Source organism: Sciurus vulgaris (genome assembly GCF_902686455.1).
Source record: "Sciurus vulgaris genome assembly, chromosome: 7".
Classification (NCBI taxonomy): Eukaryota; Metazoa; Chordata; class Mammalia; order Rodentia; family Sciuridae; genus Sciurus; species Sciurus vulgaris.
Window position 1 is genome coordinate 14,042,994 of NC_136467.1, and position 17,617 is coordinate 14,060,610.

At 38.4% G+C, this 17,617-nt stretch overlaps 1 protein-coding gene across 1 annotated transcript; it reads left to right on the top strand.

The window, feature by feature from the left end:
- Positions 1–248: 248 nt before the first annotated feature.
- Positions 249–11,168, top strand: FBXO5 (F-box protein 5). Its single transcript, XM_079146572.1, has 5 exons — positions 249–384; positions 6,822–7,533; positions 8,606–8,696; positions 9,716–9,898; positions 10,733–11,168. The coding sequence occupies exons 1-5, from the start codon at positions 273–275 to the stop codon at positions 10,982–10,984; spliced, it is 1,350 nt and encodes a 449-aa protein (XP_079002698.1). The 5' UTR covers positions 249–272; the 3' UTR covers positions 10,985–11,168.
- Positions 11,169–17,617: the final 6,449 nt, after the last annotated feature.

Below are 17,617 nucleotides of genomic sequence, written 5' to 3' on the forward strand. Positions count from 1 at the left end.
CAGGATGGAAGGGGGTTGGGCTTCGCGACTCGGCCCCGCCTCGGCAGCATCCAATTGGGTGTGGGCGAGGGCGTCCCCTCCCACCGCCTTCCTATTGGTGCGCTTGTGCGAGCGACGCGCCTCATTGGGCCGCGCGGATTTGGGCACCAAATTCAAAGATTTTAAAAGTACCAGCTGGCGCCTTTTAAGAACTACAGCCTTGTGAAGCAGGCACTCGCTCGGCTGCAGGTTTGGCCGGAACTCCACCTGAGGCGGACCCCACGTCCACTGGCATGAGCTGGCGCCCCTGCAGCTGTGTCGCACGGCCTTTCTCCTGCTCTTGCAGCTCCTGCCCCTGCAGCTCCAGCCCGTTGACAGCCGCCGCGCGACCTCATCGCCCAGACAGTGAGTGCGGGGAAGCCGAGCGGGGTAGCGCGCGTTCAGTTAGGGGTGCATGGTGAGGGGCGCAACCTGCGACTCCTGATCCTCCATCCCCCCGAGTCTGGTCGCGTGGCCACACGCAGGACCCCGGTGCGGGCGAGGGTCGCGATGGTTCTCAGGTCGGGGAGAGAGCACTCTGGGGTCCAGGACCGGAGGCCAGATGTGTTGGGGAGCGGTGGCCCCCGCGGGGTCCCGCCGCCCATGCGGAACCTGGGCTGAGCGGCGGGGAGGTGCGCGGTGGCGGACGGGCTGCGCCTTCCCGGGACGATCTGCCCGCCCCACCCGCTTGAATGGGCGCCAAATGCCCCCTCCCCGCCCCCACGCGCGCTGGGGCTGACAGGCCGCGCGGGCCCCGGGGCCGCCAGGTGCCTGCCCCCTGCCCGCCAGCCTCTCCTGCATCCGCACACTCCTCAGGTCCAGGCCGGCTCCCGGGTCCTGCTCCTGGGGCGGGCGGGCGGGCGCGGGAGATCAGCTCGCGGTGATCTCCCGCCTCCGGAGTCCCGCGCCCGCAGGGGCGGCCCACCCACCCCGCCTGATTTTCAGGGTCTCCTCCCCACTCCCGCCAAATGGGGAGGACCCCCCGCCCGCAATCGGACCAAGCTCCTTGGGGACATCCAGACAAAAACGTCAGTTTTCTCCTTTTTTTGCTGTTTGCTCTGTAGTCCAATCTCAAGGCCTGGATTCGAAAAGGAAGGGTTAAATAAAAGCACTTTTTAATAAAGACCTGTGAATTTATCTAGGGTATTTGGCCAATTTTTGAGAATTGAAGAAGTGATTTTTATTTTTCTGTAATCCCTAACAGCTATAGTCCTTTATTAACAAAATTTGGGTAGAATGGCTTATTTTTATCTTCTTTGTTGCTATCTCTAAATGAAATTCTAATGCATTTATTTTACTTCACAAATGGTCCCAAATGAAAAAAAATAGTAAATCTGTATTGCACTGTTTGGTAATATCTCTTTCATTAGAAAAGGAATCAAGTCGTGAAAGAAAAAAATAATTGTAACAGGTTAAACTATGTACTTCTAAAAAATCCTGATTTGTAAGTTTCCCTTCGAAATTCTGAACCTTGATGTCTTTATGATGGGATTAACAAAATTTAATTCAGTTGTCTTAACTACTCTTCTGAAAATATTTGCTGCCTCCAGGGTTTTTTATTTCCCCCTACCTGTTTACAGGTGTGAGAAAACCAAATATTGCATCCAAATATTTTTGAAAGGAAGCTTTCCTGAAATTTTCTGTTGAGGATTGTGGCTCATTTGCAGCTTTGGCCACAAGTCTTGGCTCTCTCTTAAATCCTTAAGTTAAGGAATGACCATGTGTAGCCTGGGGCACATGGCGGGTTATCTATAGACATTGGAAACAGTGAAATTTAATTATTAACATTGAAAGAGGTATAAAGATTTTTAAGCACTATAACCCAATTTAATTTCTAATATGGTGTGTCAGGTCTATATTGGAAAGTTAAATGGAAGGTCAAATTTGTAAGGTTTATTATAATACTACTTTTTCATGATTGAACTCTTTTGAGTCAAGAGGTTTTTTTTAATGCTCTATTTGGATGTCATTAGTATCTCTGTTTTAGAGAAAATGAAAAATAATGAAGGGCACTGTTCCAATCAACAAAGCTAGTCACGACTGGGCAGGAATTTTGTTTTGAACTTGGTTCTGCTTCCTAAGTGTACGCTTTGGAGGGTATTTTACTGCTTTTAAATGTTCATGATTTGCAACTTGAGGAATATGAAGGGTTTGATTTATTGTGAATAATGTAAAAAGTCTATTGATTAAACACTCATTATAGAGACTCTGCCATGCATTTAATCTGGTTTTCTTCCCCCCATTTTATGGATGAAGAAACAGACTTTGAGAGGTCATTGCCTTTCCCCAACTCAGTAAATAGGGCTGCATATCTTGGATAGCTCAAACCTTAAATCCCAGGCTATTGTTATTCCACTTTCCCTAATCATCAACAACCAGTACATTAGCAAAGTAATTATGTCTTTATCCTCATACAAAAGACCTCGAATCTATCCAGTTATTTTCATTTCCACTGAAGTCCCCAACTCTGGACTCCTATGATAAAATACTTTTACGATAAAAACTTTTAACTAACTTACTAGCCTTCACTTTTATTTTCCTGCAGTCCATTCACCACAGCTTTCAAAGATCTCAAAATGTAAACCAAATTTCTCTCCTTCACTTGGAACAGTGCAAAGGCCCAACCTACCCTTACAAGTCCTGTGAATGTTCCACTTCTCCGACATTATTTCTTAGTCATTCTTCCCATCTCACTAAGTTGTAGCACTATTAGTCCTTAGTCTTTCTTGAACATTAAAATTTTACACTTGTCCTTGCTTCCTTGTGTTTCCCTAAATCTGGAATTCTAACAGATTTCCGAAAAGGCTTTCAGATTTAAGTAATGGATAAATGAATGAAGAGGCAGAACTGGACTCTTGACCCTATTTGCTAATTTCAAGAGGTTATAGAACCAAGTCATCTTCTCTGCCTTTCTGGATAGTATCAGATCAATTATGGATACCTATATTTCCCACGTAGTTTAGGAACACTTGACTTGATCATTGGAAAGTACCTGACTAGTTAAAGGCATGGGCTTAGCTTTTTACAGTTTTCTTCTGCTTCCTTTCCTATTGATGGCGGTATTTAATAAAGTATTGTTATGGAGATGAAAAATACATTACAGTCACTTCACATCTACAACCAGCATCCAGATTTTACTTTCTAATACTGTTCTCTGATAGAAACAATGAAGAGAATCCTGTAGAACCAAAAAATAAGGAATGTTCAAAAACCAAAATGATGCAAGTGTCATCTGCAGATATGTCAAATGAACATCAGTGCCAACTGAGAGAGCTTGCAGTTGTGAAAGCTGGAACAAGTTGAGCAAAAACTGAAATAGTATTGTATTATAATCCAAAATCCATGAGTCCGTACTGACAGAAATGGTTGAAAAAGAAGTGGGATAAAATAGATAAATCTGCAGAGAAATTCCAAATGATTATGTATTTACTCTCCCTAAAAGAGATAGAACAGAAGTCGGCTCTTCTTTGAAGTATAAACTATGTTTAGTGATTTCCCTTTTAAAGAGTATGATGTGGGAAAGGAACAAAAAGGATTAACTTTATGGTGAAAAGACCTGATCAGTTCAGCCTGGTGCTTAAGGTAAAGATTGGAAATAAGTTAGTATATTAATAACATTTATCTTCTGTAGGATGTGATGACAGTTGTATTTTTACTTCTGTGTCTTTTTTCCTAAAAACCCACAACCCCAGATAACCATGACAAAAACAGTAGACTTAAGGAAAGTCAAAAATTGACAAAGCCAAGGGGGGTGTACCAGAACATGACCATGTATCCTGGATGGGAACCTGGAACAGAAAAAAACCAACAGGTAGAAACTGAAACAACTAAAATGTGGAGTTTGGTCATTAATAATGCATCAGTAATAATAAGAATCATTTATTCTGACATGCGCACCATAGTAACCTGAGGGTTGGATCTGGTGCTGGATGTATAGGAATTCTGTGCTATTCATATGAAAACACAAGGGCTGAGTGTATAGGGCCCTGGGTTCAAGCCCAGCACCAGAGCCAAAAAAGAAAAAAAATGTTGACACAATATTGATGTTAGGGACAGATTCTAATCTTGGTCTTAAAGAATACTAGGAAACACTAATGTTTTATGTCTGTCTTCACTGTGTCAGGCACAGTACCGGCTGCTTGGTTGCATCATAAGCAATAGCAGTCATGTTAAGGAATTTACAGTAATCTTATGAATTTAAAATTGAGCTGTGAAGCAGGGTTTGACGTGGTCTAAAAAAACTCTTCGAAAAATTAAATGAAATATGAAGCTTTACATGAATAATAAATTAGGAGCTAACTAGACAAAGGCAGCTAAAAAGATACACTAGTCAGAGAAAAATATATTATGCAAAACTCCTAGGATGGGGAAAATTATTGTTCTAACAAACTGAAAAAAAGGTTTCTTAAATGAGAGAAGAAATGTAAAAATGTTCCTTTGTGCCTTAAGTGAATATGTAACTTCTTGCACCATAAATTCTGGCTTTTTCATCATTTATAAACAGGTTTATGTTTCCAAAGCACCTCATTCCCAGGTGAGATAGTGAAAAGAGCCCTGGATTTACAGTCAAGTGATCTGGCTTTCTTGACTGATGATCCAATCTTTTGCGATCTACGTAGCTGGCTTCACTGCGCTGCATTATCAAAACCAGGGTAATAGGAACTCCCCATCCCACCTCAAGATTGTGAGGACCAATTGAAAACTTTTAAAAAAGTATAAAATATTTGAATCATTACTAGCTGAATTTTAAAGGACTGTCTATTTAAGGAATGCTGTTGAGTAAAAGTGGTTCTATAGGACAGTCTTCCCAAATCTGGGTTCTGGAATAGGGACAGCCTTTGAAAAAGGAGTTCTTGGAGTTCTGCTCCACACCTATTTGCTTCAGGCACCTGAAGTAAAGGGTGTGGCTTTGATAGGCTGCTTCTGCTTTTTTTATCCTCAGATAAATTGTGGTCCTATGTAAATCCAACAGTTCTCCAGTTGAGGCAAGATTAGGGGGGAAAAATCCTTTCTTGGTGTTTCTTACTCTTTGGAATAGAAGGAAACCACTTAATTTGTTTTTAGGTAAGGGTTAATTGGAAAGTTGTTTATGTGCTCTTTATGGCCCTGACCTCTTAGTTAAAACAATTTTTAGGTTCAGATTAAGGTTTAGTGGGATACGAAAGCAGTAACTGTCACTCTCAAGCATTAGAAGTTAAAGGCAGACTCCCACCTACAAGTTTACTTGATAGAAAGATAAATTTGTACTTTGACTTGAAAAGTTTTGCTCTCAGTAAAACCAGTTAAATTAATATGGACAAATCACCAGTATTTTGTATATGATAAACAACTGGCTAGCATACACAACTGACTTACAGAATAAGTTCGCAGCCTATCTGTGATGGTAGGTGGGGCACGTGGGAAGGAAGTGACACTTCACCGGGCATTGAAGACTGACGCTTTCTTGGCTGTGTCCTCATTGTCCCCCTGCTCATATATCTGCCTTCCAACAATGCTAAACAATTATCCCGAACTCATGACAACCACATTCCCTCCCAGCTTTGTGGCTTTACTGAAGTTATCCTTCAGTGAATAACCTCCCCAGCCCCTACTGCCTGACAGAAATCCTAATCGTCCTTTAAAGCTGTAGTTTTCTACTTAGGAATAAGGGAAATGTTGCCATTTCCACCTTCCTTGGGCTGTTTAGAGATACTGGTAACTGAAGACATTTGTTCTTTGTTACACCTTGTGGCTGGGGGCTCCTACTGGTACCCAAGGCTGCTGAACAGCCTACCATGTCTGAGCAGCACATACGAGCAAGAATCGAGCAAGTAGAGATTGGGAAACCTTGCTTTAAAGCTGTCCTAAAATGCTGCCTTCCCCATTGTGTCTCAACTAGTATCTTAGGCTCTGATAATCACGTAATAGCCCTGAAAGACCTTTCACTTTTTAAGCTTAAGATTGAATCAGTAATTAGGAATTCTAATGAATAATGTTCAGAAATAATTGCATGATTTGTTGATAATATTTTTTTTCCTCTCACACTACTTATAACCAGTATGTTGTCTTAAGTTGTTTAAAGCAGCTGCACACACCTGCCGACCTACTTCCCTCAAGTTATTAAATATAGTTTTATAATGATTGGAGTGCCATGTTTATTTGTCAAGTCTTAATTCTGACTGGTAGCTGAAGTACTCTGATTCTTTGGTTAATTCGTCATGAAAAGTCTTTGCTCAGTAATTAAAAATAGCAATATTTCTAGTACATTTAAACCAGATATAGAGAGGTGTTCCTATACTTATCCCTTAGGTACACAAACACTTTAAATGTGTCACACAGTCACCTCGAGCCTGTCAGAATAAAAGTTGGAGATGAGAACTGGGAGTTCAGGTAACTTTAGCATATGAATGTTTATTAAAGTCCAGAGAAGAAATATGGATTCTAGAAGCATTTGTGATTACTTTAAGGATCATTTTAACTTTGGACCCTACTCTTTTGTTGTATCATATTCCTCATTTATTCCTTAAGTTCACATGTATATGGTCACTTTTCTGACTGGTTTTTACTTAATCAAATGTAGATTCTAAACAAATTTTACATGTATATAGATCCAGAAGCAATCTGTTCTGAAATCTTTTCAAGAATATGTATATGTCCATAAGATTTAAATAATATTTCTACATGTATTATCATATCTCCATTAAATTTGGATAATTTCACAGCTTTGTAGGCAGTACATAATGCTAAGAGAATGCAAAGTCATTGAATCTTGCATATTCCAATGTAAATTTTGCAATTAAGAAGTAAATATGTTCTTTTTGTAGGTTGTAAAGAAGATTTCCCTCTTTCTGACAAAATGAAGTGTGATTTTAATTGTAACCATGTTCATTCTGAATCAAAACCAGTAAAACCTGATGAGAGTGGAAGACAAGTTTCCTGCACTCCTGCATATGTGGACGGTTCTTGTAAAGACTGCATTAAAGACTGTGAAAGGTTGTCATATATTGGGTCACCAGTTGTGAGCACAAGGACTAAAGAACTTGAACCTAAAAGCAAACCCTTGCATAACAAAGAAAATCAACATGTACAACAAACACTTAATAGTTCCAATGAAATAGAAGAATTGGAGACCAGTAGACTTTATGAAGACAGTGGATATTCCTCATTTACTCAGCAAAGTGTCCTCAGCGAATATGAAGAGGGTAGCCTTACACTTGAGGAAAATTTCAGAAACAGCCCACAGTCCTGCCTGCTACAGACACAAAGCCCAGAATATCCCAACAAAAACTTGCTGCCAGTTCTTCATTTTGAAAAAGTGGTTTGTTCAACATTAAAAAAGAATGCCAAGCGAAATCCTAAAATAGATCGAGAAATGCTGAAGGAAATTATATCCAATGGAAATTTTAGACTCCAGAATATAATTGGCAGGAAAATGGGCCTAGAATGTGTAGATATCCTCGGTGAACTCTTTCGAAGGGGACTCAGGCATCTTCTAGCAAATATTTTGACACAGCTCAGTGATATGGACTTAATCAAGTAAGTATTATTGCTTTGAGTACATGAGTGTAATCTGCACATTTCTGTTAGATGACTCAGTTCTGTCAGCTGATACAAAGACTAATGTTTAATTGAAATAATGATTTCTGATTGCTGGTGTTTCGCTACCTGTGGGCCCCTGAGATGAAAGAAGTATGCATTTCATGTTGTCATTTTGAATTTCATGTTCACTGTTAGAAAACTGTGTTTCTATTAGTCTGGCATCTTTTGTTTCTTTTAGTTCTGAAATTTCTAATGTATTAGTTATGTCTTTGGAAATCAACTATAAAAGCCTAGTTCCAGTCTGTGGGTTTAATACGCCTTATTACTTTTTGCACACAAAATTCAGTTGGTCTTTAGATTTTTTTTTAAGTAGGTCCTCCTGGGTTTGATAATGATGACATTTTAAACAAGTATTATTGTTGACTGAATATATATATATATATATATATATATATATATATACACACACACACACACATACTTTTTTTTTTTTTTTTTTTTAAGTTGTAGGTGGATATAATACCTTTATTTTATTTTAATGTGGTGCTGAGGGTTAAACCCAGGGCCTCACATGTGCTAGGCAAGCGCTCCACCACTGAGCCACAACCGTAGCCCAGCTAGCTTCTTAAAGGCTAATCATTATCAGTACCCTTTTCTGTTAGCATAATGGGTTTTCAAATAGATTTCTGTTAATAGTGGTATGTCCTAGAGTACTTTGAAATGTGTCCATGGTATCATATATACAATGATAGCTACTTATTTAGTGTTCACAGATAATTATTAAAATACAAAACAGTGATCCTTAACTGGATATACTAGAATTACTCCATAAGGAGCTATTGAAAAATATAGAAACCTGAGGCCCATTTTAGACCAGTTAAACCCAAATGACTAGCCCCGGGCATCCATCCTTAAGACTCAAGTGCCTAAAACAATTCTAATGGATAGTTAGATATGAAAAACACTGTTAAGATAAATTTCATTTATACACTTAATGTTTCTCTACTATATCTATTTTAGCATCTTTGTGGTACTTTAATCATTTCTTTTATGATCACTTTTTTTCCAGTATGTCAAAAGTGAGCACAGCTTGGAAGAAGATTCTAGAAGATGATAAGGGGACATTCCAGCTGTACAATAAGGCTATGCAAAGAATTACTGTAAGTCTTTGCAATTGGTGTTTTCTTTTTAAAATACACTGCTACTGCTCTTACCTTTATTAATAAAGGAGAAATAGGAAAGAAAAAAGATAATCTAGAAACCCTTTCCCAAAAGGAAAAATGCTTTGCAAATAATTTTAGCCTTTCAATGGAACTGATTAAGAAACGAAATTCAAAAAATTTAAGAGAAAGGAATGCCACCTCAGTTATTTATTTATTGAGTTCCCCCTAGGATTCTATGAATGCCCAAAGTGGGAGAAATAACTAAGTTTTCAGATACTGAGAGTTGACCATCTAGCCAATCTTGGAGACAGATGTGGAAATCTATTGTAGTTACACTTCTTAGTTAGTAAGAAATAAGGACTATAAAAAGTATATTTTTCTTGCCAAAAAACAACCAGTAATATCAACATATGGAAGATTCTTATTGTGGAAGGGAAATATGTTTACTTTTCTAAAATACTTGGTAACTGTAGATGCGTCTAAGAATCAAGATCAGTGCATGATTTAAAGCTGAGGCTTTAGAACTGGACAGGGTTAGGTATAAAATTTTGGTGCTAAATAAATGACTATAGAAGTATTGCCTAAATTCTCCACATTGGAATTCCTTACTGGTATTAATGAAAACTCTAGTATAAAAGACTATAAAAGCTGTTCATAATACTGTGGTGACGCTTAAGTGTGGCTACTGCCATCTACTGATGATAGGAAGAATGACCATTTGTTCTGTCATTACTTTGACATTGGTTAGTTATAAATCATATATTAGACAAACGCCACATAGACTGCACAGGTAAGGTGATTTCTCAGTTTGTGACTCACGAATTCTGTCAAGAGTTAGGCTTTAAAGTTCTGAATAGTTACTGTGGCTGTGTTTAAGCACATGCAGTTACATTAGATAGGACTAAATTCACACATTCCTGTTTGACCTTTCCTATGTGTGCAAATATAAGTGATTGACTGTTGAACTGATATAGCAAAGAAAATATTGTAACCCCTGTTAAAATTTCTTTAATTAGGAAAACAGCATTAAGTTTTCACCACATGCTTCAACCAGAGAATATGTTATGTTCAGAACTGCATTAGCTTCAGTTCAAAAATCTGCAGTGCATGGTCCTCCCTCCAAAAGTGCTCAAACCAAGTTATCCAGTCAGCGTGATCAGAAAAGTTCTACTTACAGTCGACACAATGAATTCTCTGAGGTAACTTTATTTTAATCAACAAATTAGAAACATAGGGGTTTATTTTGTTTAAAAGTTTAAAGTAAGAAATAGAAAAGGACTTTCAAGGTCAAAATGTAAACTTAGTATTTAATAACAACTAATGTATTCTCTTCCAAATTGGGACACCTGATATTGATGCTCATTTAAATTTAATTGTATCATAATTAGAATTATTAGGGAATTAATAGAGTTCCTCTCCTCTCTTCATTTCACTCTCAAAAATGGATTTAAAACTTATAAAATTAGTCAGTGGTGCATTTTGTAACTGAGGAAAGAACTAAGTCATAAAAGCCTGACTTTTAGAAATCAAAAGCTTCTTATACCTTCAGATCACAGGGTGATAGGTACTAAAAGTTCTGCTTGAAAATGGATAATTTTGCAAGCTTAATTTAGAAAATCATAATCAAGTACACATTTTGAAATAAAATGGAAAATAGGTACTTAAAAAATAAAGGGCATATAATATAGTAGGTGCTTTTTAAAAGAACTCAAGATAAAAGATCACCCAACTCGGTGAAGCTAGGAAGGCTTCATAGAAATGGTGGCATTTAAGTTGCACATTGATGTGGAAGTAACCTTCAGTGTCTACTTAATGCCTTAGCCTGAGGCAAAAGGCAGTAAATCTAAGAGCAGCCATGGCCCTTGGACCCCCTGAGGAGTAATGCTGTCACCCATTGAATAGTAGTCTCCTTAAGGGAAAGAAGTCTTGTGTGTGACAGTAGTGCTTTAAGTATGTGTGGGGGAACGGGTGTCCTTCTTGCTTACTAACTAAATTACATTCAGTCCTTACTAAAATCAATCTGCTTCTTTTAGGTTGCCAAGACTTTGAAAAAGAACGAGAGTCTCAAAGCCTGTATTCGCTGTAAGTCACCTGCGAAATACGATTGCTATTTACAGCGAGCAACCTGCAGAAGGGAAGGCTGTGGATTCGATTATTGTACAAGGTGTCTTTGTGATTATCATTCCACCAAAGACTGTTTAAATGGCAAGCTCCTAAAAGCCAGTTGTAAAGTGGGTCCTCTTCCTGGTACTAAAAAAAGTAAAAAGAATTTACAGAGATTGTGATCTGTTATTAAATCAATTGTGAATGTCCATGAGGGTTAGAAAATGTTAGATTTTAATCTTACCCCACAAAAAAAAAAAAATGGTGGTGATTTTTCCCATTTTATGTTGAAATCAATGTGTCTGGGATTTTTTTTTTTTCCCCCCAGTAAATAGAGAACACAAAACTCTTAAAATATTTTACAACTTAATGATATAAGTATTTTAAGAGGAAAACTGCATAATTATCTGATGTTTGTGATTTAAGAGAGAAAATAAAATTGATTGTTTTAGGATAAAGGGAAGCTATGTAATTTTACCTAGACAATCTGAAATATAAATCTGGTTTGCTATCTACTAGCATTCGAGACATCTTGCTTCACTAAATGAATACCAATTTATCAATTTTTGGAGTCTATTAATTTAAATGTTTGTTTAACTTTCCTTAACCATTTTTTCAGTGTATATATTTCTCACGAATCTGTCCTTTGTAAAATTGTGACTTTTTCCTTGTTTCCGAAGTTGGTTTTAATATTTTTGTATATGTGTAAATATGTCTGTATTTTTATGTGTCAAAGTAAAAAAGTAATGTATATACCTATGAATAAATTTTGTTATGAATAAAATTGTTACGAACTTAATAACATTTGCCTTATGTTATTATGAATATCTTAATCCTAGAAATAACTTGATTTGGAAGTTGTAATAGACTTCATTTGATCAATTTACCCCAAGTGGTGAACCGTCTTCTTCATGCAGCTTTGCTGAAGTAAACTGATGGCAGGCTAGAGTGAGTGGTGAGTGTTGAAGTGTGTCAGGAGCGCCAGGCGACCACAGGAGCAGGGCCTTCCCCACGCTTTCTCCTGATTCCTCCTGTCAGTGCCCAGGCGTCTGATGTGTTCTCCATCCTGTTAGTTTGCCTTTTCGAGAACTCGATACAAATGGAATCAAACTACATTCTTAGTGTGTGTGCTTTCACTGAACATGATTTCGAGATGCATCCAAGCGTGTGCGCTGGAAGTCCATTCCTTACTAAGCACTGTGCTGTTGGATTTGCCAGTTTTATTCGCCTCTTGTTAATGAATATTTGGCTCCCCACATCTTTTTTTGGAGTTGGCGGGGGTAGCAGGAATTGAACTCAGGGGTGCTCCACCCCTGCTTTGAACTTCCAGCCTCAGATTCCCAAGCTGCTGGGTTTACAGGCGTGCGCCACCATGCCTGGCTGTTTTTCTAAATAAGTTTCTGTAAACATTTCTAGACAAGTCTATAAATAGTTGTTTTCATTTCTCTTCTGTAATTATGAGCAGAATAGCTAGATTATATACAAAGTGTCACATTCAGCTTTTTAAAAGGGTCAGAGTTTTCTGAAGTACCATCTATTCATGTTGTTTGACTTCATACATTTTTGGTGATGTGTCTACTTAAATAATTCATTGTTTTTTACTGAGATCTGAGAATATATCTTCTGTTACAAGAGCTTTATCATGGGGGGCCTTGTCTCTTAGTGTCTGGAAAAATTTTGTTTTTATGAAATCCAAATGATTATAGTTTTCTGGGTCATGCTTTTGGTGTTTTATCTAAAATTTTCCTAGTATAAGAGCATAATAATTTTTCTATGTTTTCTTCAAGATGTTTTACAGTCTTCAATTTTACACTTAGGTTTAAGATCCATCTGCAGTTTTGAATATGGTGGGAGCTATGGATTCACACCTTGTTCCTATACTATTTGCAGACAAAGCTGCTCTTTGTTCACTGAGTTGCATCTCAAACTCCCATATCACACTGCCTTCATAACTTTAAAATTGGGCAATGATGGTCCTTTATTTTTCTTCAGAAAAAAGAAATTTCACTGTTCTGTTTCTGGGATGTCCATTCTGTTGCGTTTCTGTGTAAATTTTATAATCAACTTTACCACGTACCAGAAATGCCCCATGGGTTTTGGTGGAGATTGTAACAAATCAATACAGGGAGTATTGACAACATGGGGTTTTCCAACCCAGGAACACAGTAATTCTGATTCACATGTTTCAAGATTTCTTTTAGCAATGCTTTATCTTTTCATTATATACATTTGTGTCAGATTTATCCATTTCATGTTTTTATACTACTGTAAATGACAGTTTGGTTTTTGATGATTTGTTACTAATATATTGAAATGCAGTGTTTTTATATGTTGACTTGTTATCCTCCACCTTTAGTTGCTAAACAATTAGTTATAATTTAGTCTACCAGATTTTCTATGTAAATGATCTTCTACAAAAAAAAACTAATTTTCTTATTTTAGTCTGTAAACCTACATTTTGGCAAATTTACTGGCTAAAACCTCTGGTAAAATGTTCAATAGAAATAACAAAGGAGAACTTTTTAATTTTATTTATTAACTTATTGGTACCAGGCTTGAACTCAGGGACGCTTAACCACTGAGCCACAGCCCCAGCCCTTTCTATTCTTTATTTAGAGATGTGATCTCACTAAGTTGCTTAGGACCTCTCTAAGTTGCTAAGGCTGACCTCAAACATGAGATCCTCCTACCTCAGCCTATAATCCAGTCACTGGGATTATAGGTGTGTGCCACTGTACCTGGCTTCATTTCTAAAGTGAAGAGGAAATAGAGTAGGAAGGCAAGAGAAAATCTGAAATACTTTAGAACACAGGAGAGGCAGGAGAAAGGCAACAGATAACAGCAGTAACGAGGGAGGAATAAAAAATAAAAATCTTAAAAAGTGGGAGAGGAAATACAAAAATGCAGCTACCATTGGGGGAAGAGAGTGAAGAAGCTGCCAAAGAGGGACAAAAATCAAGGTACAAAAAAAATATAAGATCAAAACCACTCAAGGGCTGGGGCTGTACCTCTGGTAGAGTGCCTCACATGTGTGATGTACCGGGTTCCACCCTCAGCACCACATAAAAAATAAATAATATAAAGTTATTGTGTCCATCTACAACAAAAGAAAAAGATCACGATCGTTTTCACTGGATGCAGAAAAGCATTTCACAAAATTAAACACCCTTTCATGAGTAAAAATCAGCAAATCAGGTAAAGAAGGGTGTAAGCATCCTTTTATGATAAAACAACTCAACAGCTGGACGCGGCTGTGTCAGCCTGTAATCCCAGCAGCTCTGGAGGCTGAGGCAGGAGGATTACAGATTCGAGTCCCCTCAACAGCTTAGCAAGGCCGCAAGCAACTTAGTGAGACACCGTCTGAAAATGAAAGATTATAAAGGGCTAGGGGTGTGGTAAAGTGGCCCTCTGGGTTCAATCCCCAGTTTAAAAAAAAAAAATTAGGTATAGATGAGCAGAAGTCTTCTCACACTTTGGCTATACTAATTAATACTGAGAATATCTGGTCTGGAACTCTGAGATACAGAATTGATTGGCCTGGAATTGACACTGGCTTAAGTACAGGGTTATAAGCCACCATGTTGTAGAAAGTGCTCAATAAAAACAACTCACATTCCCAAGCCAAAATGGGTTTGATCTGGTCTGATCACAAGGATTTTAAGCCTTCTGTATCAGGGAGCATGTATCATTTAGAGATGTATTTTACTATAATATATGGTATTTTAAAAACTTATTTTTTATTGAATGTCACAGTCCTAGCCAAAGCTTACTAGAAATTTTTTCTTTGTATTCCAGCATCTACTACATACATTGAATGTAAGCGAACTCTATTTCATAAGATTCCTTTGTTGGTTCACGTTGTGGTGAGAATACATACGACGTTCAGAAGGACCTTTACGGACCTTGGCCAAAGGACTCTGAGCTGGGCGGCCAGCTCCAGAATGACCTCCTTTCCATGACTTCTCTGATCAAGCCAATGAGAAGTCTGTACTCTCATGCAGTCATTCCTGGCCATCCTAGTAGAGTGTGAAGCTAACTAGTATTTTTGATCAGTTGGGATGACATTTAATGGCAGAGGCAGCTTCATTGAGGTCTTTGCCTAATAAAGTTAAAGTTTGGCAGTCCCAGAGTATCTCCGTGGTTGCTTGCAGAGGGTGGGGCTTTTAGTGTTTCTGCTAAAATTTTGATGGATGTGCTCATATGGTTTCAAACTTCCATATGAAGCAAATGCCGTGTCAATCTGAAAGCACCGAAGCCTGCTTGCTGTTAGCCGAGGGCCGTGTGGATTGCTCTCTGGCACCCAGAGTTCAGCACTTCCATGTCCTCTGTCTGGGAAGTTTGTCATACAACTTGAGGACCTGCCATAAAAACTGCATATAAGGACAAAATGGTGATGCCTTACTAAAGCAGTGTCTTACACTTCTTTTTTAAAATCTTTTTATTTATTTTTTATTTTTACAGACTGCATTTTGATTTTTTTGTACATCATTTCGTTTCTATGGTTGTACATGATGTAGAGTCACACCATTCGAGTAATCATACATGTACATAGGGTAATGATCTCTGTCTCATTCCACCATCTTTCATACCCCTGCCCCCTCCTCCCTCTCATTTCCCTCTATGTAATCTAAAGTTCCTCCATTCTTCTCTTGCCCCCGACCCCAGTTATGTATCATCATCCACTTATCAGGGAAAACATTCGGCCTTTGGTTTTTTGGAATTGGCTTATTTCACTCAGCATGATATTCTCCAATACCATCCATTTATCTGCAAATGCCATAATATTATTCTTTATGGCTGCATAATATTCCATTGTGGGGCTGGGGAGAGAGCTCAGTTGGTAGAGTGCTTGCCTTGCAAGCCGAAGGCCCTTGGTTCGATCCCCAGCACCGAAAAAAAAAAAAAAAAAAAAAAAATTCCATTGTGTATATATACACCACAGTTTCTTTATCCATTCATCCGTTGAAGGGTATCTAGGTTGGTTCCACAACCTAGATAACCTGGAAATCCATATGCACTAAAATGAAATTAAACCTCTCCCTCTCACCCTGCACAAAACTCAACTCAAAGTGGATCAAGGACTTAGGAATTAGGCCAGAGATCCTGCACCAAATGGAAGAAAGAGTAAGCCCGAATCTCCATCATGTTGGTTTAGGATCAGACTTCCTTAACAAGACTCCAAAAGCATAAGAAATCAAAGGAAGAATCAATAAATGAGATAGATTCAAACTAAAAAGCTTCTCAGCAAAAGATACAATCAGTTATGTGAAAAGAGAGCCTACAGAGTGGGAGAAAATCTTTTCCACGCACACTTCAGAGAAAGCACTAATCTCCAAAATTATAAAGAACTTTCAAAACTTTACACCAAAAATACAAAGAACCCAAACAATAAATGGGCTAAGGAACTGGACACTTTACAGAAGAAGATATACAGGCAATTAATAAATATATGAAAAAGTGTTCAGCATTTCTATTAATTAGAGAAATGCAAATTAAAACAACTCTAAGATTTCATCTTACTCCAATTAGAATGGCTATTATCAAGAACACAAACAATAATAGATGTTGGCGTGGATGTGGGGAAAAAGGCACACTCATACATTGCTGCTGGAGTTGCAAATTGGTGCAGCCACTCTGGAAAGCAGTGTGGAGAATCCTCAGAAAACTTGGAATGGATCTTCCTTTTGACCGAGTTATCCCACTCCTGGGTTTATACCCAAAGGACTTAAAATCAGCAAACTACAGTGATGCAGCCACATCAATGTTTCTTATACTTCTACTCTGATTGTTTTGTTTTCTTTTTTCCAAATTCTGCTTCAACAATGTGAAAACAACACCACAAGGTGGTGCTCTTTTAACACTGTCCTTTTGAGTTTGTTCATTCAGATATAAAACCGGGTGAAACAACATTATTACTGCTTTCTTATTCCATTTAGGCTTTCAGCTTAGAAAATGAAATCCACACACAGTGTTAAGGTAAGATACATAGATACAGGTGATTTACTTGTTTTTCTCCGTTGTGAAGGTCACTAGTTTTGCTCTCTTCAACATTTTGAAACATTGTTTACATAAAGAGTTGAGATCTGCACTGACCAAGTCAGGAGTGATTTCTGGCTGCTGAACATGTCAGATGTGACTTCAAGTCGAGATGCACTATTGTCAAATGCACACTAGATATTGAAGGCTTAGCGTGAAAAAGACCAAAATGCCATCAACGATTTTCATTTTGACTCCACATAGACATATACTGGCTTAAATACTACGAAGATCAATTTTTATGTGTTTAGCTTTACTCTTTCAGTGTGGCAACTAGGACATTTTGAACTTCACATATCCCTTACTCCATGTTTCTTCAGGGCCGTGTTCATCACGGCCAATAAGCACCCCAGGGGTTTTGTGACACTTTAACCCACGTGTCACGCCCTAGTACCCTAATGCCCAGGTTTTCCAGACTTTTACAAATAAGTCAACTTCTAGAAGTGGAGATGACAGTGTTTTCTACAAAGTGAAGGAACAGATCTCATCTAAATGATGTTGGGTCTTTCTTTCAGAAACTCACACTGTTTTTTCAGTAACTTGCACTTCATTGGACCCCAGCCCACACTGTCACTCCCAAACTGACAGGAAACTACTGTCACCCATGCGGGTCTAATCTTGTATCCCTTTCCCCTATAAAGTGCTTCCTAACTATTTCCAGAATTAATATATGAACCATCTAGATAGAGTCAGGCTAACCTCTTCCCTGGGAGGCAGTGGACCTGCCGCTGACCTGGGGCGTGGCCTCCAGCTGAGCAGCAGAATCTACTGTGACCCTT

Coding starts and splice junctions, on each gene's coding strand:
- FBXO5 (XM_079146572.1), top strand. CDS start 273: ATGAGCTGGCGCCCCTGCAGCTGTGTCGCACGGCCTTTCTCCTGCTCT. Junction 8,697..9,715: donor AGGCTATGCAAAGAATTACT/GTAAGTCTTTGC, acceptor TTCTTTAATTAG/GAAAACAGCATTAAGTTTTC. Junction 9,899..10,732: donor GACACAATGAATTCTCTGAG/GTAACTTTATTT, acceptor TGCTTCTTTTAG/GTTGCCAAGACTTTGAAAAA.